The 20,947-nt window shown below is 38.1% G+C and overlaps 1 protein-coding gene across 6 annotated transcripts in view; it reads right to left on the bottom strand.

The window, feature by feature from the left end:
* Positions 1 to 1,335: 1,335 nt before the first annotated feature.
* Positions 1,336 to 20,947, bottom strand: part of SMG1 (SMG1 nonsense mediated mRNA decay associated PI3K related kinase) — a 121,754-nt gene continuing 102,142 nt past the window's right edge. For 5 of the 6 annotated variants that reach the window (XM_066382538.1, XM_066382537.1, XM_066382535.1 and 2 more), the window contains 13 exons: positions 20,709 to 20,935; positions 18,859 to 19,009; positions 18,570 to 18,759; positions 17,932 to 18,401; positions 15,770 to 15,907; positions 13,948 to 14,100; positions 12,493 to 12,672; positions 11,186 to 11,413; positions 10,380 to 10,591; positions 10,140 to 10,246; positions 9,179 to 9,358; positions 8,992 to 9,098; positions 1,336 to 5,773 (listed from right to left, as the gene is read on the bottom strand). In XM_066382538.1, coding sequence (XP_066238635.1) covers positions 5,696 to 5,773; positions 8,992 to 9,098; positions 9,179 to 9,358; positions 10,140 to 10,246; positions 10,380 to 10,591; positions 11,186 to 11,413; positions 12,493 to 12,672; positions 13,948 to 14,100; positions 15,770 to 15,907; positions 17,932 to 18,401; positions 18,570 to 18,759; positions 18,859 to 19,009; positions 20,709 to 20,935 — 2,421 coding nt within the window. In that variant the 3' untranslated portion in view covers positions 1,336 to 5,695. The remainder of the gene's footprint in view (positions 5,774 to 8,991; positions 9,099 to 9,178; positions 9,359 to 10,139; positions 10,247 to 10,379; positions 10,592 to 11,185; positions 11,414 to 12,492; positions 12,673 to 13,947; positions 14,101 to 15,769; positions 15,908 to 17,931; positions 18,402 to 18,569; positions 18,760 to 18,858; positions 19,010 to 20,708; positions 20,936 to 20,947) is intronic. The other variant, XR_010751158.1, reaches the window with a different exon arrangement.

The following is a 20,947-nucleotide window of genomic DNA, read 5'->3' as shown; positions in this document are numbered from 1 at the left end:
TTGCTATAGACACAGTAACATCCAATTCCAAATGAGAGGCCACAGAGTTATTAGGCTTTGAAATGTGACATTTCTATTTTGGGTTTCTGGTTTTCACCCAAGTTCCCCCTGTGTACAAACGAAGAAGGAAGACTTTTCAACACCAGCTTGTGAAGTTGAGGTAGGTGAAAAAAAAAGTGAAGCAGCTCAAGCAGCAGGTTCCTCAGGGGGTAGTTTTGTTCCTCTAGGAATGTGTTCCCAGAGCTTTTTAAATCTGCACTGCCCAGGGGCACTGCTGTAAGGTTTCTAAGCTTTCCAATTGGAATAATCTGGGGGGGGGGGGGGGGGGGGGCCCTACCCTTAGTGTAGCTGTGAACTTGACTTTTGTACTACAAAAACAGGATGTGATCTTTTGAAATGTGCCAGATGATTAAACAATTAACATAAATCCTAACTAGCAGCAGCAAATGCAATCTGACTTCCAGATAGTAACACAAACTACACATTTTAATTCTTCTTTGAGCGTTTAACCTCCGGGGAATGTACATGTCAATAATGTTCTCTAGTTTTGTTTTGTGCTTTTTTCTTTTCTGTCAGAGACAGAGCGAGTCAGAAAGAGGGGCAGATAGGGACAGACAGAAGGGAGAGAGATAGGCATCAATTCTTCATTGTGGTACCTGAGTTGTTCATTGATTGCTTTCTCGTATGCGCCTTGACCAGAGGGCTACAGCAGAGCGAGTGACGCCTTGCTCAAGCCAGCGACCTTGGGCTTCAAGCCAGTGACCATGGAGTCATGTCTGTGGTCCCAAGCTCAGGCCAGAGACCCCAGTGATCAAGGTGGACGAGCCCGCACTCAAACCAGCAACCTCAGGGTTTTGAACCTGGGTCCTCCACGTCCCAGTCTGGTGCTCTATCCACTGCACCACCACCTGGTCAGGCTCCGATTTTATTTTTAAATATTGAACTTTCGTACTGAAGTAAAATTTCCATTAATGTGCTGTTTAAAAACATACTATAGAACTTGAGGGTAGAAAAAATTATTTTAAAAAATTTTGGAGGTATTAATGCTTTTTAAAAAAAGCTATCCATATTGCGCCTGACCTACGGTGGCGCAGTGAGTAAAAGCGTTGACCTGGAACACTGAGGTCACTGGTTCGAAACTCCGGGCTTTCCTGGTCAAGGCACATATGGGAGTTGAAGCTTTCTGCTCCTCCCTCCCTTCTCTCTCTGTCTCTGTCTCCTCTCTCTAAAATGAATAAATAAAATCTAAAAATAAAAAAATAATAAAAAGCTATCCATATTGCAAAATTAAGTTTTCTGGAAACTACTTCAACCAATAAATAAGAGCTTAAATGCTACATCTTTTAAGACTTTATTTTTTTAAAAACAGGAATTTCATACAATCTTTGCCATGTTAATGCAAATATGCACAAAGTAGGCATGTACTTTTTGTTTTCCAAACAATGCATTATGAGTATTTTCAGGAAGTTGGTGTGATTTATTCAACTTTTAAATACAATCACAAAAGTATATCCATCAGGAGGCATTACAACCTTTTGCACAGAGAAGCCACTTTATTTATACAACTTTACTAGGATAAGGAAGATTCAGTTCAATTCAATTTGCTCTTATAATAAGGGTAAAGAAAATTAACAAGTGAAATATGATGTTGCCACTGACATTACCGGTGGAAATATGAGGAAAATTTAAAACAGAAAAATAAATGACACAAAAACTTTAAATAGGGAGCTGAAACTGGGACTGTCAGAAAAGGGGGGAAAATCAGCCTGTTTTAAAGAAAAACATTCTACAAGCCTGCATTTCAAAAAAACCCCATGCAATTCCTTAAGTTTACATTAGCACAACCAACAGCTTCTTCCTAGTAAGCCCAAATTCCCATAGAAAACAAGACTCTAAGCAGTTCATGTTGCACAACTAACCCTTGAAAACTGCTCTAAGAGTCCATTTGCCCATTTATAAGGAAGGGCTGGTGATATTTTTACCTGGGCCTAAAAAGTAGGAAAAGTGCAACAAACCCTTAAGAGGTCATAATACAGTCAAGTTCCCCCTTCCCCAATGTCTGGAAAATTTTGTAATGCTGGTTTTCCCCATAGAATCTTCCTAATGCAACCCAAATATTGAGAACATCTACCTTAAGTGACCCTTGCATTAATATATTCTACCCTCCCTTAATTTAAAGGGAGGGGTATCCGAACTTTCAATTGCTGACATAAGCTCAAAAAAATGGAAGGTCACTGGTTTCCATATTCATCTAATTTTTATTCAAAACAGAGGTACTTACATGTGCTTACAGTAAAGCATTCACTGATTTTTTTTAATGTAGATGAAAAGGACTAACAGGCTAATTGTAGGTGCTTTCTTTAATATGAAAATAATTGGGAGAAAAGAAAAACCAGCTCCTTACTGCCAAAACAAGTAAGCCCCCAGAATAATTACAAATATGTGGAGGAAAATAGGCCAGGAAGACTTTTCAGTTTAAAGTACTGCCTATAATACCCCAGATTTAAAATAACCTAAGATTGCACATTAACTCTAATATTTGGCTGTACTTGCATTGCCCTGCGTGACATTTTTTAAAATGGCTCTTTCCTTAAATTTCACACATCAGAACAACCACAAAACACCAAACATTGGACAATATTAAGAAAACTACACACTAAGTCTAGTTAACAGAGGCAAGTGTTAAGGACAGAAGTGATGGAAGTTTTCCTTTGTATTATAAACACTCACCCTGAACCTGGGGTTTAGGCTTCTAAAAAACAATTTAGGGAAGTAGATCAAGAGCTTGATTATCAGTTCTCACAGAAATCTTATATATCTCAAAAAACAACTCACAAGTGTCAGACACAAAAAAATTCAAAAATCTAGGAAACTATGTTGACTCATGACCAGAAATAAATACTGTTAAGACGCACTGAAGAAACAGTAAAAAAGAAATACAGACCACAATAAACCATTAAGCCTCCAGAGCTTTGTAGAAAAACCAACTAATATTCAGGAAATTCTAGAAACTTAAAGACAACAGAATACTTAAGATAAAACTTCAATTTCTAAAGGTACTTTGAATTAGAGGTTGTAGGTCATTCTGTACCCCCTGAATTTTAAAAGAGAAAAAGAGGAAGAGAGAGGAGCAGACCACTGGTTTTCCTTAGGTATTTTATATCATTCAAAACTAATGACTTCATAACCACAGCACTCTAAACTTTGCATTAGGTTACAAGGTAATTCCTAAAATATAGCTCTGACTTCTCAATATGTTCTATTACCAGGGCTTTATACCACTTTACCTCTCTTGAGTTCTCTTACAGCAGTTGCAAATAGCAAAACTACCCCCAGGAAGACTTCCCAGAGGAAGCCAAACTGTGGAGACCAAGGTCTTGTCCCGAGTGCAGCTTTGTAAAGAGCAGCTTTGAAGTCATCAGTTATTCGTACCTGCCCCACAACCAAACATGTGCATGCCACACTATTCTCTGTGGGACCATTTAAAAATAAGTGATGGGTAATTAACCAGAGGCACGTGTTTTTGATATAAAGCTGTTTATTTTTGCTTGGATAAGGTGCCAGGTACCTCTGAAGCCTGAAATTCATAGGCGATAAAATTCACCTATTTCATTTACCTTCTTTACCAAAGAGGAAGCCATTGCTGAATACTACTATAAGGACAAACTAGTCTGAACTGGTTTTATCATTTTAATGGAAGTTTTTCTTTATGACAATGTTGCTGAAAAGATTTTCATCTTGAGGAGCAGAGGTAATCAAATGATGAATGCAATAGCTCCCATAGCCTCTAGGAAATAAAGCAACGTTCAAAACACAGTATGGCATTATTATTCCAGATAAGCTGTTTTGATTGTGAAAATAAGGTTCAAAATGAATGAATAATACTTGATGTCCTAGGTTCCTTGTTATTAGATGCACATGGGTATAAAAAAAACACCACCACCTTTCTTGCAATATCTGTCAAAGTATAAAAAAAGCACTGTTACTGAAATGCATTCTCTGATGGGTAAAGATTATAGATTGACATGACAATCAGAATACAGAAAAGGCCAGAGCTGTGTGGACTCTTTTCCCTTAATACCTTTCAAGTTTGTGAAAGTTGGCAACTAGAAAGTGATCACAATCCTAATGTCTAAGATGCAGGAAAACTATTCAATCAAGATTTCAATTGCATTCTACTTCACTTTGATATGTGATTTTAAGAATCCTATTCTAACCTGGACTTTATTTTGGATCAACAATTGAGTTCACACAGCCAGTCAGTACAGAAATGCAATGCTAAATTTAAGGAAAACTTGATCATGAATTCACTATAATGTATTACTAAACGGCAAATTATTAATATTATGCAAAAAGGAAAGTACTTCATAGACTAATTGAACCTAATAAAAGATATTGGTGGTTCTCACTTCTGATGTTTCATGTAAATGTTCTAAAATGCCAGGTAAACTAAAGCACTTCTAATTTCACCTTGTAAATTAAAAGTATCAAATGAGAAAACTGAATTTAAAAAAACATTTCACTCTACCTCCACGAGAACGTCACTTTATTTTTAAATCTGTCATCAACAATGTAAAACTCTAAGAGGTTCTCTATCCTGGTTTTTAAAAAGTAAAAAGATTACATTGGATTATAGCTACTATCTATGAAAGAAACTACAGCAATCACAGAAGGGGGAAAATTTGAATGACCTCCAAAAAATGCACACTATAAGCAAAGGGGAGTGTACATGAAATCAAATGTTTGTTAGATTCATTACTTTTGAATGCACAGTGACAATTCTGGAAACTGTACATGATAGAATCACAGAAATGACTTAACCAGAATTAAATTTTGTATGTGATCATCAGACCTTTAAACAATCCTTGAATTTTTCATGTTATCAGTGGTTTTGGAGAAATTTCTGTTGATCACTCCAAATATAAGTTGTGTAACAGCATCAAGATGGAAGCATATGAAATATAAGGATTGAACTAAAAGTGAATTTGAAAGTGGCTAATCTACTAGATCAGGTAAAAGGGGAATGGGTAGGTGGTAGGGGCAGGGAGAATATTGATGGGTGGTTTTTTCTTCCCTTTACTTCAGAAGTAAGTTCTTCCAATGTAGTGTGTATCTGTTACATAAACTCTCCATTTTCAGTCCATTTCTGAAATTCCTATCACATAGCCTTTTTGTACTTACTGGTCATCTCAACCAGTACTGTTGCCAAGCAACAAGCATTACAGGAGAATCTGAATGCATCTTATCTTCCTTGGCTGTGATTTCTTCGCGGCCCCAGTTTTCTCTGTTTCTGAGCGGGGTTTTTTTGTTCCTGGATTGTACACACAGGGTCAGGTGGAATGGAGTTCCAAATCACTCTGTGCTGCTCCGCGGCTTCCCGATTTCTTTCCGCAGCTAACCTCCTGACACGTTTGCAGCTGATCCGAGGCAGAAAGACAATCTCCGTGTTCAGGCGGTGAGCTTTCTTTCTTTCACCCTTGACCCTGGGTTTGCAGGCCATGGTGTTGGGCGTATCCCTGAGTGCAGCTGCCCTGCAGGATTCACTTCCTAGTGCACCGAGATTTCCTAGGTTTCCTCAGAGTAAGCCCCCAGTTGCATCACCACCGACTGTGGTGTGGCTTTGGATGCCTGAGGCTGAGTTGATTCTGGTGGATGTCTGACCTCGCTTAACCAGACTCATCTACTGTCTTGCCATTCACACCCAGGCTGTCCAACCTTCATAAAGCTGAGCCAAGTTATCTAGATTAGTTGCTTCCTTAATGACATAGTCAACCTGTAAAAATAGACAGTATAGTATTTAAAGACATTTAAAACTTGACATGGGTTCATATTTGAGTAATATGAATTGTTTAAGATTAAGTTTATCATCAACCAAATTACCCAAAGGAAGTATACTTGCTGTTATGGAAAGAGAGGTTAAGTAAACTGAGTTTCCCTTACAGTTGCACAGCTTACAAGATGGATGTCAGGAAAGTCACAACCCCTGAACCTCATGAATCTTTGGTTGAAGAGAGACCCCACAGCTGCTCTTGGGAGTTACCATGTATAGTCAACTGGGTAAATGCTTAGGTGGTGAATAAAAAAGTGCTAAGCAGATTCTAGAACACAACAGGATGCTCAACAAATATCTACTGATTCTGACTCAGCTAAATTTAATATTTTATTGTAAGAGATGCATCCATCAGGTTCCAGTTATACAGCAAATGCTCACTATATGGCTGATGAATTATAACCTACACCAAAAATTGTGCACAAAACATTCTATACTTACCCCGCTCCTGTGCCCTTTAACTTACAATACTTCCCCAAAATATCTAATAACAGCCTGACCTGTGGTGACACAGTGGGATAAAGCGTTGACCTGGAACACTGAGGTTGCCGGTTCGAAACCTTGGGCTTGCCTGGTCAAGGCACATATGGGAGTTGATGCTTCCTGCTCTCCCCCTTCTCTCTCTCCCCCCCCTCTAAAAATAAATAAAATATTAATCTAATAACAGAATAAAAAGTATAATAGCCAAGCATCATTTAAAAAAATGAACACAGACCTGTGCGGAACAGTCGTGAAAATGTACAACCCATTATCCTATAAGGAAGTTTCTGAAAGCATTGTCCACAGTTTTTGATAAACTTGGCTAATTGTTTCTGAAGAGTGACTTCTGAGAGAGTGTAAGTTTTGGGTCATATACAGAAATTTAATGGGGTTTAAAACAATAAAAACTTCTCTTGCTGCCTGACCAAGCAGTGGCACAAGGTATAGAGCATCGACCTGGAAAGCTAAAGACCCAGGTTCAAACCCCAAGGTCACTGGCTTAAGTGCAGCCTCACCAGCTTGAGCACGGGGTTGTGGGCTTGAAGCCCAAGGTCACTGGCTTAGTTGGAGCCCCCAGTCAAGGCACATATGAGAAAGCAATCAATGAACAACTAAAGTTCCGCACTATGAGTTGATGCTTCTCATCTCTCTCCTTTCCTCTCATAAAAAATAATAAACAAAATAAAAATAAAACTTCTCCTTAAAAACAAACAAACAAAAAAAACTTCTCCTGCTGATGTTAAATATGGGTTGTGGATGCCAAACCATTAGAAAATAAAATATTCAAGTCTCAGATTTTTACAGAAGCAACGGTACATTTGTAATGAATTCAGGAGAACACTGGCTTTGACCAAGTGATCTAACTTGTGTCATAGATGCCACAACTCATGTCTCCTGATGTAAAATCTGAGGACACATCACTGACATAGCATTCCTGGCAAAACTCTGACTCTTTATCTAATTATAAGAAAAATATCAGACAAATACAGACAGGCATATTCTGCAAACCAAATGGTCTGGACACATCAATGTCAAAATCAAAAAGAAAAAAAAAGACTGGGGAAGTGTTCAAAGACATTAAAGGAGACTAAAAATAGAACAGGTACATGAAATGCAGGATGCACCTTGATTAGATCTTGTACGGGAAGATGGGGGTGTGGTTGAATGAAAGGACTTTTGGGGATAACTGGAGAAATATGAATATGGACTGAATGTTAGATAAAAGTCAATGTTACTAAGATGAAAGAACAAAATGTTATATAATATTGTTTCTTCCCGAGTTGATAGCTAATTTTATTGTAGCTATATATTACAATGTTTGTTTAGGAGACATTCTGACCAATTTAGGAGTGAAGTGTCCTAATGTCTACAGCTATCAAATGGTTCTGAAAAACTGCATCCACATAGTAGGAAAAGGTGAGGCAGATGCAGGAAAACATTAACAACTGGTTTCCCAATTCCAGATAAAGAGTGTATGAGCATTCCTACATTTCTGTAGGTTTGAACATTTTCAAAAGAAACATCTGGGGGGGAAACATTTCATTTTCAAATTGTGTGTGTGTGTGTGTAATTTTAATAACAGCAATGAGAAAATTGCATAGTAATGACTTCAAATTGACATCCAAGAACACATTAGAGCCGTGGTCCCCAACCCCTGGGCCGCAGACCGCTACCGGTCCATGGGCCATTTGGTCCGCAGAGAAAGAATAAATAACTTACATTTTCGTTTTATTTATATTTAAGTCTGAAGGATGTTTTATTTTAAAAAAGTGACCAGATTCCCTCTGTTACATCCATCTAATACTCACTCTTGACGCTTGTCTCGTAAGTTCGACAATTATATTTAAAAATACCAGTTTTTACGCCGGTGGCATAATTTTATTTTGTGCATTTATTCGTCCCACCCTAAAGGCTGGTCCGTGAAAATATTTTCTGACATTAAACTGGTCTGTGGCCCAAAAAAGGTTGGGGACCACTGCATTAGAGATACTATTCCTAAACCCAAAATATCATTTTCAGTTCATTTAAAACCTTCAGGTAGTTCTTTTGTGTGTGTGTGACAGAGACAGAGACAAAAGAGGGACAGATAAGGACAGACAGGAAAGGAGAAAGACGAGAAGCATCAATTCCTTGTTGCGGCACTTTAGTTGTTCATTGATTGCTTTCCCATATGTGCCTTGATGGGAAGGGGGGGCGGCTACAGCAGACCGAGTAGCCCCTTGCTCAAGCCAGTGACTTTGGGCTCAAGCTGGTGAGCTCGGGGTCTCAAAACCGGGTCCTCCACGTCCCAGTCTGACACTCTATCCACTGCGCCACCACCCAGTCAGACTCACATAGTTCTCTTTAAAATGTATATTAACTGTTTTTTGATGGAGAGAGAGAGAGCGCGCGCGTGCGCGCACACTTTCAAGCATGCTGGCAGGTCAAGTCACATCTTAAATTTCTGTTAAAAGAGGGCTACAGGTAAAAAGAAAGTGCTAATAGGGTCGAGTCAGAGTAAAATGGTGAATATTTGACAATTCCAGAGCCTAACATTACTCAAAATCTTGTGAATCTTAAAAATAGATTTAAGTTTCTCATTTCTTGATGAAGCACCTAGGATATGAGTGAGAGAATCTTTAAACCTATATTGTTTCAGCATCATTACAATGCATAGTTCGAGTTTAAAAAACATCACCTACTTGTTCAGCAACTGACATTCTTCTATTTGGATCAACGTCTCGGCCCTCTAACTTGGCTTTCACTCTCTTCCACACACTCACTGCATAAGAGTTTCTCTCTTGCACAGCTAAAAAGCAATGGAAACATATGTAAGTCAAACAACCATTTTGTATGAGTATTTAAGGCATCCTTATTCTAACTCATTACCTTTCCCGGTTTTAGGGTCTCTGGCGGCCTTTTTAGGACTACAAGCAACATTCTTGCCAGTTCCAGGAACGGTGCTTGGTGGAGTATCTGCTGATGTTGCAAGATTTTTCTGAATCAGCTTTCTTGCATTTTGTGACATGACATCAGGCTGAGTCTTCTGGCCAGTATTGCTTCGGACTGCTATAGGAAAAAAGTTAGAGCTCAATTTACGTGCAAACAGAAAATGGCAGGGGACAAAGAGGAGACAGCAAGATGATGCTTTCTCAATAACCAACTACAACTGTACAGCCTTGTAAATAGCTGATGTTACAACCTTAAAGTCCTTATCCCTTGAAATAGAAATTGTCCTCCTAACGATACAGTCTAACAGATACACATTCAGGTACAAATTTGTACAGTGATACTCTCTAGCTTATTGTGGAGTCAAAAAACTGTAAATATCTTAACTGTCCAATAATACAAGGTTAATATAGAGAATATAAAATGTGCCCACTAAAAAATAAATTAAATTTGGCCAGGAAATAATTTTTTAAAAGATTAATGAGAGGGAAAGTATCAATATTAAATGAAAAAAGGCAACAAAAACTACATTCATAGAATGTTATCAATTTATGAGTATGCATTTGCATACAAAGTTAAGCAACAAACACAAAGTATTTACTTCTAATTAAAATAGAAATACAAATATTTCTATTATTTTTCTCAATTTCCCTAACAGGCATATGTAATATTTCATAATCTAAGAGTATCTGAACACAGGGTATTTTTACTCTCTCTATAAGTACTTTTAAAATTAAGCCCAAAAATTTGGGGGAATACGACAGAAGTTAGTTAATTAATTTTAACCTATTTAAAGGTGATGACTACAAACATATCAGACACTTATAGTATAAACATCTTAACTTCCATATATAGATTAATGGATCAAGATTCAGATCTCTCTGAAGTAGGGAAGTCCTACCTGCAGCAAAGGAAGGCTGATATGTAGCAGATGACGTTGGACTTGAACATTCATTTGTTGCATCGGTGATTAAGGGTGATGCAAAACTCACTAAATTATTATAGATACTGAAATACAAAAAAATGGCTTATTTATGAAATGCTTTACCAGCTTGCTATTTATAAATATGAAGACTGAAAAAAATTAAATAAACAAAACTTACTGCACCAGAGGTTTTGCTTACATTTTAAATTTTCTTACCTCTGACTTTGTATTTTCAGTTCTTTCAAGGTGGGAGTTATTTCCTGAAGCATTTCAACATGTTCTTGACTTCGAACCTGACCCATAGCCTGAACTAAAGTGAACAGCACCGTCTGAATGTTGTCCTGCCATGATTTATATTCACCCAAGAACTGCCTAACACTGTTCTCATAAGGAACATCTTCACCATCTGCCAGAGCGGCTTCTTCATCCTAGAATCCATATATTAAATGGTTAAGAAAAATGGTATTTGTTTTAGAAATTACTCTTAGTCACCTTTCCAATAACAATGCATTTAATCTGTTTATTACAATTTAAGTCCTTTTCTATAGGAATCTTGTTTCTAGCATAAAATAAAAATTCTAAGTAAAAATAAATCCTAAAATTAAATCATTTACTGGTCTGTAATGGTGAATAATTTAGCCTTTTCTGGGGCCCAATTTCTTTATTATTCAGTCATGCAGAGCACTAGAAAGAAGAGATACTTTTGGAGGAAAACTCTCTGAGTTTTGAGAATAATGGTGGGGAGGAGGAAGAGAAGTTGGAGACCCAAACCCTCAGACCAAGTTTCAGCTCTATTACAAATTATGTGACTTTGGTGAATCAATTTCCTTAATGCTCACTTTCTCTGTGTACAAAATCGGAATACTACTACCTGCTTTTAAAAAATAGTGAAGAAAACACAAAATAACTCATTATCAAATTGGAAGATGTAACATGAGAGAAACTGTTTTCATGTCATATAAAAAAAAACTACTTGTACTTTTATAAAAGGCAGGAGTAAACAGTATGTCAATATTACTTACCTTAGCCATTGCTTTCAGCAGGTGTTTGACATCTCCAAGTGGCCGGTTATGACCAGTCAGCACAGTCTTTATATTATCAACCAGATTTTGAATTGTTTCACAGACTGTTTCTATCTGTTGCTCTTTCTCTGTCTGAATTGCTCTCTGAGCAGACATATCCTGGGTCAACTGTTTGTGTGCTGACAAAAGCCATTCAGAGCTGCCAATAGGATGTTCAAGACTAGTGTCCTAAATAGAACAAACATTTGTTTGATTTTAAGTATCAGTTGGAACAAAGTAAGATTCTTTTCTTCATCATTGACATCAAAAGGCATTAGTAACTCAAGTTGACACAACCTCAGTTGCCAAGTCATGAATTAATTACCCACGAACTACTACTATTTTAAACAATATATGAAATACAGGCTAAGATTTTTAACTTTTCTGCATAATCAATCATATAGGGAAATAAATCCCTAAAATTTAAGACCTAAGAATTATATCTGGAATAACAAAGATGACCCACATCCAGGACCCTAAATAACACTTTAAAATAAAATTGGAACTTCCTGATCCACAGCCTGAAGCCTCCCCACAAAATATAAATGCCAAATTTATCAACTTCATATTTCTGGACTTACATCACCAGTCTGGCATTTGTCTCTCACCAGCCCTGTGTGCCTGCTCCCCTCTTTTCAGTGCGTTTGAGCCATTTGCTATCTCTCTCCTCCCCTCTGAACCGCCACAGTACTCGGAAAATGCTTCCCACTTTTCCACTCATTGTATTATTTCTATAAAAAGTTCCTTAAGAACCAAGACGTAATCATCACTGTATCCCTCAAGACATCTTATATACAGCATTCAATAAATGTAAACTTAGTGAATATACTGATTTCGAGGGTATAACATTGGCTTAACATTTTTTTTTTTAATTTTTAGTTATTGATTGTAGCCATTGAGGAAGGGAGAGAGAAAGAGACAGGAACATCAATTCGTTGCTGTATGTGCCCTGACCGGGGATCAAACTGGCAACCTCTGTGTTTCAGGATGATGTTTTAACCAACAGAGCTGTCCAGCCAGGGCGATCATTTCATTTTTTCCCCCAGTTTTTTAAAGGAAGGGAGACAGTGAGAGAGAGAGAGATTGACTTCTTGTTCTACTTATTCATGCAGTCATTGTTGATTCTTGTACATACCCTGACTAGGGATTAAACCTGCCACCTCGGCATGTCAGTACAATGCTCCACCCAACTGAGCTTACCCAGCCAGGGCTGGCCTTATCATTTTAATCACCAAGTCTCCCTACACCCACCAAGACCAAAGACTCACCACTCTCTGTAATAAACGAAGTTCTAACTCAGAAACCGAACTGTTAAACTGTGAAGCAAATGAACACATCTGCTGACACCGTTTGATTAGTTCAAATAATGCAGCATCCAGGTTTAAGGCTTCTGCAGTTCTAGTTCGTAAACTCTCAAAATGAATGATATTGCTGCAGAGGAACGTGACCTGTGAAGAGGCAAAAAAGGAATGAAACTACCACAGGGGACAAAATGCAATTAATGACACGAAAAAATACTACCTGTTTCCAGAATTCAGAATTCAGGTCTTGCAAATGTCTGAATTATGACTCTTTTGAAATACAGCCCTAATCCTTATAAATTATGGCTATAAATAAATGTACATTTTTGGTTGTTGATACAGTTAGGTATAACATGGCCCAAAGTACCTAAGTATAATTAGGTGGCTACATCTCCTACATGATTAGTTTTACATAAGAAAATTTATTCCAAGAGAAAACTATCATCATATTCAGATCAACTAGTGCTATGTCCATATTTCAATTTGGAATGTTCCTTTTCTGTTTCTACTCCCTCCTAACAATAAAGATCACAAAATGCTAACTAGATATTTGACAATATTAAGCTCATCTTATAAGATAGATAACAGTATTGGGATTATGTTCTTACTTATTTTTACAGACACATATTGACATATTTACAGATTAAATTATATTATGTGTGACTTTCATTAACTATAGAATGGGAAGGAGTAGGAACTGTAGCAAAAATAAAAAAGGACTTCAGTTGGTAATTTTTAAATTTTGATGATGGGTATATGGAGTATAAAAATCATTGTATTATCTCTGGTTTGAGCAAGGCTCACCAGCTTCAGCCCAAGGTCGCTGGCTCGAGCAAGGGGTCACTCAGTCTGCTGTAGCCCCACAGTTCAGGCACATATGAGAAAGCAATCAATGAACAACTCAACTAGGGTGCCACAACAAAGAACTGATGCTTCTCATCTCTCTTCTTTCCTGTCTGTCCCTATCTGCCCCTCTGACTCTGTCTCTGTCACAAAAATAAATAAAAATCACTGTATTATCTAATTTTGCACCCTCCTTGCCAACCCCTCCCATAAAAGTTAATCCACCACTCCCCTGGCAGAACAACAGGCTACAAGATATTTTATTGCTATGTGGGGGGAAAAATAACATTCAAATCTTTATATCACCTTAAGTTTCATTAAATGAAAATCTTAGATAAATACAGAATTAAACTGTTTTCCAACAGAGATTGAGTCCGCTTATATATATTTAACTGGGAGGTAATAACTGGCTATAAACTCATCCTAAAGGATGTTTCTCCCACCCCATGGACTTTATTGGTCCCTCTTCCCAGATCTGTGAACTAGCGAGTGGGCTCTCACGCTACCCCTAGTTTACCCAATCTATAAGTTATATAATCTTGCAACTGAAAACGAAGATGGCGTACATGGCCACAATACCTGACTTGCTCTTTGGCTCTCTTTAAGGACAAGATTTCTTCTTTCGGCTATGGTTGCTTCAAAATCTTGTAGTACAGGTGCCAATGCAGGGTTGGCACCTCCTGCCCACTTAAGTCGCTGTTCAATACTTGCTTCAAGTGCTGCTAGTTTGTCCTATGAAAAGCCAGGAGAATCTCAGTGAATATTTGACACTCCAATTCCTGCCTGTTGAGCATTTTAAGTAAATACAAGAGATTCAAAACAGCAGGGCATATATAATTTAGAAAACATCTTTAACAAACAGTCACCTTTTAGAATTAATCTTGATTTCACTTTGGATATTTAAAGCTAAACAAGTATGGGAAGGTAAGATGTGGCTTTCAGTCTATGATCTTAAAATTTGCTGAAGGGCATTACATTTTTATTTTTAAATAGTCTTTATTAGAAAACATCTGCTACCTCAAATTCTTACTGCGCTATACATGCTATCTAGAAGAAAATCCATTATACTTTTGACTGTGAAAGATGAAAATCAGATTCCAACAAATTCAAAAGTTTTTAAAATAATGGTGAAAACCCATCCAGATTATCATGGCAAGAAAGGTTTTACATAACAAAGTTATTTCATTATTTAGTCAACATTTCAGGTGGAGGAATTTATATCCCCCCCCCCCCCGCTTCTCTTTCTCTCACACACACCCCCCACCAAAATAAGAAAAAAGGGGGCAAGAGTTCAATCTCCTAAACTGACAACTAGGACTAATATGCAGCAGAGAAGAGGTATTTCAATTTTTAAAAAAGTGAGTTCCAGAAAATGTTCATTAAAAATGATTTAAATCTTACAGAAGTGATTATACTTATTTTATATTAATATCAATTTACAAAAAGAACAGAAAAATATCAGTTACTACTGAATACATGAGGTATAAGGATACACAATGAAAGATATATATAATTATCATCAAGACCAGTGTCTTTTCTTTAAAGAGAGGTGAGATTAAATATGTAGTTAAAATGACAAAGAAATACAATCAACAATAGTTTGGGCCCTGGCCGGTTGGCTCAGCGGTAGAGCGTCGGCCTAGCGTGCGGAGGACCCGGGTTCGATTCCCGGCCAGGGCACACAGGAGAAGCGCCCATTTGCTTCTCCACCCCTCCACCGCGCTTTCCTCTCTATCTCTCTCTTCTCCTCCCGCAGCCAAGGCTCCATTGGAGCAAAGATGGCCCGGGCGCTGGGGATGGCTCTGTGGCCTCTGCCTCAGGCGCTAGAGTGGCTCTGGTCACAACATGGCGACGCCCAGGATGGGCAGAGCATCGCCCCTGGTGGGCGTGCCAGGTGGATCCCGGTCGGGCGCATGCGGGAGTCTGTCTGACTATCTCTCCCTGTTTCCAGCTTCAGAAAAATGAAAAAGAAAAAAAGAAAAAACCAAAACAATAGTTTGGAAGAATGTTCACTAAATATAATAAGCTATAATTGCGTATATACATTTCAGAAATTAAAACTTAAAAATTTCCAATCACTATGTATAAATACATAGTAATCATTAAATTCATTAAAAACATTTAGTTTTTAAAAATATTTAGTATTTCTCTATTTCTGGTTCAAAATATACTGCTACTGTAAAATAAAATTACCTTGGAGAATTTTTTTAAAAAGATATAAATCTTAAAAAATATATAAATTAAAAATCAAAGTGAGGATGGGTTATTCTCCTGTGGCTTAGAAGCTAAGGACTAGCATGTAGGCAGCACACTAAACAACACAGCACTAAGACTTCATCAGATCAGCACAGGTTATTCCTAAAAGTAAGAAGTGCTGGAAGGAAGATGTGACAAAACACACCTGAACTGTTGCAATGGAAGTTTCAATCTGGCTCAGAGTATGAAGTTTCTTTTTCATGCTGGTTAGGATGGCAGACCGAGGGGGAGGTGTCACTGACATGGCTTGTGGTCTATTGATAAGGAGATCTTCATGCTGCCACTGTTCAAAGAAATGTAATAAAATAAGGAGGAAAAAAACCCTTTAGATAATTGAGTGAGGGGAGTTGTGAGTTGGGACTGAGGGAAAAAAACAGAGATATTCAGCTGCAGCAAAGTGGGGTGGCTGGGAAGGGTAGTAAAAGAAAGATTACAAAAGAATCACAACCAGGTGAAATTCTGAGGTAGAGAATGGCTGATAAAATTCTTAGCTCAGTGACATGCAACACTAAAATAGTAATTCTGAACATATCTTCTACTCTATGTAAAAGCCTAGTATACAGTCCACCCAACCAAAAGATAATCTCCAGTTAAGAGGCTGAAACAGGTGTGGTGGTGGGGAGAGCTGTCCAGCATGGAGGCTTGCCAAGTCACCAAAAGAATTAATGGCAGCAGTCACAAAAAGAATTCTCAAGCCTGGCCTGTGGTAGTGCAGTGGATAAGGCTTTGACCTGGAATGCTGAGGTCGCGGGTTTGAGACCGGTCAAAGCACGTATGAGCGGCAACTGTGAGTTGATGCTTCCCACTCCTCCCTTCCCCCTGCCTTTCTCTCTCCTCTCTCTAAAATCAACAAAATCTTAGGAAAAAATAAATCTCAAAACAAAGAACCTAGAAGTGACAGAAACAAATGGGCCACCACTGAAAGAAATCAAGTCATTGTATGTTGTCAGGGCTGCCCCAGGAAGTCCAGGGGGTATATGGGCAACAATTTAAAAGTTATACATTGTGCTTAGAGATTAAATTGTTCAGATAAAACTGAAAGGATTTTTACAATGTTTTCCACACAGATGTCAATTTTTAAGGAAATAAACTCCAAATATAAAACAATAAAACTTTACAGTATTACATTTTTTAGAAGTAAAAAAAAAAATCCCAAAACATTGCCCAATGTGCAAGCAGGACTATTACTATATAATAAACACAATTTCATAATTTGAATAAATTACTTTTCTTAATTTTTGAGCTAAGAAAACAGACAACAATAAACTGACGATAAGTATATATTCTGGGTTCCATACACTGAACTGAAACCAACTCCACTGTTGGGGAACAGCTTTAATATACACGGTACAAAGTAACCACTGTGCCAATCAGATTCCAGGAAAATGTAGTCCCCAAATATTACTCCATGCTAGAACTTGTTTGAAACTATTGACAATATTGAAGACTGTGTTTGGGGAAAATAAAAAAGGAAATAGGAAGAAAAGCTACAATTTTTACTATGCTTATAGTCTTACATAGATCATTTTTAACCCTTTGAGTCATTAACCTTTGAGGTACTGCCCCCATGCTACAAATGAGGAAACCTAAGGGAAGTTAAGTTCATATGCCTGAATCCAAATCCACTTCACCCCAAAACCTGTGCTTATGATACTGCCTCTAAATAATCAAGGACAAAATCAGATTTCTAAAAACAATTTCCAGATGAAACAGTTACACACAAAGCTGTTGTCACATCAGATCATCAGAGAAAACCAAAGTCACTTTAGAAAGAATCTTAATTCTATGTTAAACAACACAGGGCCATATCCACATAACAAACGCATGCAACCACCAGAAATTATATGTACAAGTAATACTGAATGACACATACAATACTATTGCAACACTGACAGACACCAATTCAAAGGACACAAACTGTAAAGGCAAAATAATCTCAACTATGAAAAACAAAACAAAACAAGAATAATTGGAAAGCATCAAATACCAAAGTTGGGTTTGCTCTTGGCTAGCTAGCACAGTTCAGGAAATTTTTTAAATTTTATTTATTCATTTTTAGAGAGGAGAGAGAGAAGGAGAGAGAAACAGAGAGAGAGAAGGGGGGAGGAGCTGGAAGCATCAACTCCCATATGTGCCTTGACCAGGCAAGCCCAGGGTTTTGAACCGGCAACCTCAGCATTTCCAGGTCGACGCTTTATCCACTGCGCCACCACAGGTCAGGCCTCAGGAAATTTTAAGTTCTCTATACTGTTTTACAACACTAATTCCCTCATTGAGGAAAAACACATTATAAAGAAAGATACTTACCTGAAACATGGCAATATGTAGCTGCACACGCTGCAGGCTTGTCTTACAAGAGGAAATACTGGTTTCCAACCTGCGCACCAAGTCATGCTTCTTCCAGGCAGTGTCGTAGGAACTCGCCAACACAGTTGCTCTGTTCATGACCAATTGAGAGAACTTCCCAATCTGGATGTTGTGCTCCACGGCTTTCTTACACAGATCATCGACAGAAACTTTGCTTTCAGCTCCAAAATCCTTCGCCTCAACTTGAGCAATGATGTCCACACCGAGAGCACTGATGAAACTACAGAGCGTGAGTCCCAGGGCTTGGTTCGGCAGTCCAATCAAGAGCTGCCTCACAAAGTCGGCAGTGAATGCCTTTATAGGTTTGGCCATCTGGTCTTCACTGAAACAAGAGTTTCTAAAAAGGGTTTTCACATTAACAATCTGTACAGGGCCATTTACAGTATTCTGATCTTCCAGTGAACTTGATCCTAAAAAAGGGAAAATTGAAGTATTTCATGCAAAACTAAAATAAAGTAATAATGTTTTCTTAAAAACTTAAGATTTTATGAGCATATAATTAAAGTAAACCTACTTTACCTTGTCCCCTTCCAAAGTACTATACAACTAAATCCGCATGTTTAAATGTGAAATATTACCTGACAAAGTTTTAGAAAAGGTACCACAGAGCCTGAAAAACTCCTTAATTGTCTGTAGTCTTTTGAGAAAGAAAATCTCTTCTAGCACCTGCCGATGATTATCATCATCAAAAAAATTGACTTGGGTGCTCCGGGCTTCCCTTATGATGTCAATCTTTCGCCAAGCTACAGGAATTTCCATCTTGTTTAACTGTGTAAATGAAAAAGAAGGTTCATTTCTCCACTCTTCCCACACTGAACAACTACTCTGATATACTTGCATTACTCATAAAACCATGTCAATATTTACCTTTTCAACTAATAAGCCAAAAGCAGTCTCAACTTGAGCAAACATGCCATCAAATGCTACCAAGAGCATCTGGCCAGCTGACATTTTTGGTGTCTCATCAACTGAACCATTTCTTGGTTGAATTAATTCACCATACTGAGCATGAAGTACTCTAGAAAAAAAACAACAGGGAGTTAAAACCCTCACTGACAAGCCTGACCAGGCGGTGGCGCAGTGGATAGAGCGTCAAACTGGGATGCGGAAGACCCAGGTTCGAGACCCCGAGGTTGCCAGATTGAACGCGGGCTCATCTGGCTTGAGCAAAAAGCTCGCCAGCTTGGATCCAAGGTCGCTGGCTCGAGCAAGGAGTTATTCGGTCTGCTGAAGGCCCGTGGTCAAGGTACACATGAGAAAGCAATCAATGAGCAACTAAGGTGTCGCAATGCGCAACAAAAAACTAATGATTGATGCTTCTCATCTCTCCGTTCCTGTCTGTCCCTGTCTATCCCTCACTCTGACTCTCTCTCTGTCTCTGTAAAAAAGTAAAAATAAAATAAAATAAAAACCAAAAAACCCTCACTGACGAACAATAAACATTTAGGGGAATGAATAGTCAACAAGTCTCACAGCTAGTATGCAAAATCTAGAAAAAACTCTTCTGGCATTAAATTAGGATAAAATGGCATTTGATGCCAACCACAATGTGAAGTCAGTGGTTCTAATTCAGTATTAGCAACTGTTTATGTGATTAAATTTTATGTAAACTTAAATTATGACAATTTAAAAAAGAACTATATAAGATAGTCTCATTTCACACAGAGAATGTGAAATACAAAGCCCCAATATTAAAAAAAAAAGAAAGAAAAGGTAAAATATCCTACAATTCTAAATCTGGTGGATCTAGCAGAAATTGTCAGGTATGCTCACATTACTGTCATAATGTAAGGCCAACTACAGACAGTAAATTGAAATACCTGCTATTTATCACTACACTTAGCTGACATGTTTGTGCTCATTTTTTTTCACTGTATAGTAAAACAACCACAAAGAAACATGAAGCCCTGGCCGGTTGGCCCAGTGGTAAAGCATCGGCCTGGCGTACAGGAGTCCTGGGTTCGATTCCCGGCCAGGACACACAGGAGAAGCGCCCATCTTCCCTTCCCGCAGCCGAGGCTCCATTGGAGCAAAGATGGCCTGGGAGCTGAGGATGGCTCTGTGGCCTCTGCCTCAGGCACTAGGATGGCTCTGGTTGCAACAGAGCATCGCCCCCTGGTGGGCATGCCAGGTGGATCCCGGTCAGACGCATGTGGGAGTCTGACTGCCTCCCTGTTTCCAACTTCAGAAAAATACAAAAAAATTAAAAGTGCTGCAGTGTATACTCCACTAGCTAACAATACGGGTTTAGGTGCTTCCATCAGTTCTAAGGACTAGCTTAAAAAATAACATACTCCACTTAATGCTGTGTACATGCACAGTGAAACCACAGCCCTAACAGCTATATGAATGTATGTGATAAAACTGCATGGAACTACACACACAAAGATGAACGCTCGTGTTACTAGGGAAATCTTAGTACGCTCTGCAAACTGTACCAATGTCATCTGCATGCTGTTGCTACTGTACTATAGGTATGCAAGATGCTAACACTGAAAGAGGGATGAAGCATGCACAAGACTCCCTGATCACACTTTTTTTTACAACTTCCTGAGAATCTGTAATTATTTTCAAATAAAAGGCTTTTAAAAAGACATTTATACAAGCCATTTAGAAGTAATTTTTCTGCTCTACAAATTAAAACTAAACTCACGTTAAATAAGATCTCAGAATCCTTATCTGGTCTACCATCTCTTTCACAAGAAAACAGCACTTGCCTGGCAACATCGATGTAATGAGCATGTGTTTCTTCCTCGAGTCCCATAGCTGCATTTCTTAAATAGGCTTGAAGAGATTCAACTAGAGTCTGCAGGGGAACACCATCAGTTGTCTGTTCAATAAGACTGTCCAGTTCATGAAGCATACTTTCTAATGTGTATTCTCCTTTCATTAAACATCTCAGTGCTTCTGGAAATATGATTTGCCGGAAATTTGAATTTAATTCCTATAAATATGT

Source organism: Saccopteryx leptura, chromosome 4, assembly GCF_036850995.1.
Source record: "Saccopteryx leptura isolate mSacLep1 chromosome 4, mSacLep1_pri_phased_curated, whole genome shotgun sequence".
In the NCBI taxonomy this organism is placed as follows: Eukaryota; Metazoa; Chordata; class Mammalia; order Chiroptera; family Emballonuridae; genus Saccopteryx; species Saccopteryx leptura.
The sequence above is the reverse complement of the archived record's forward strand: the minus strand, read 5'-3'. Positions and strand labels throughout refer to the sequence as shown.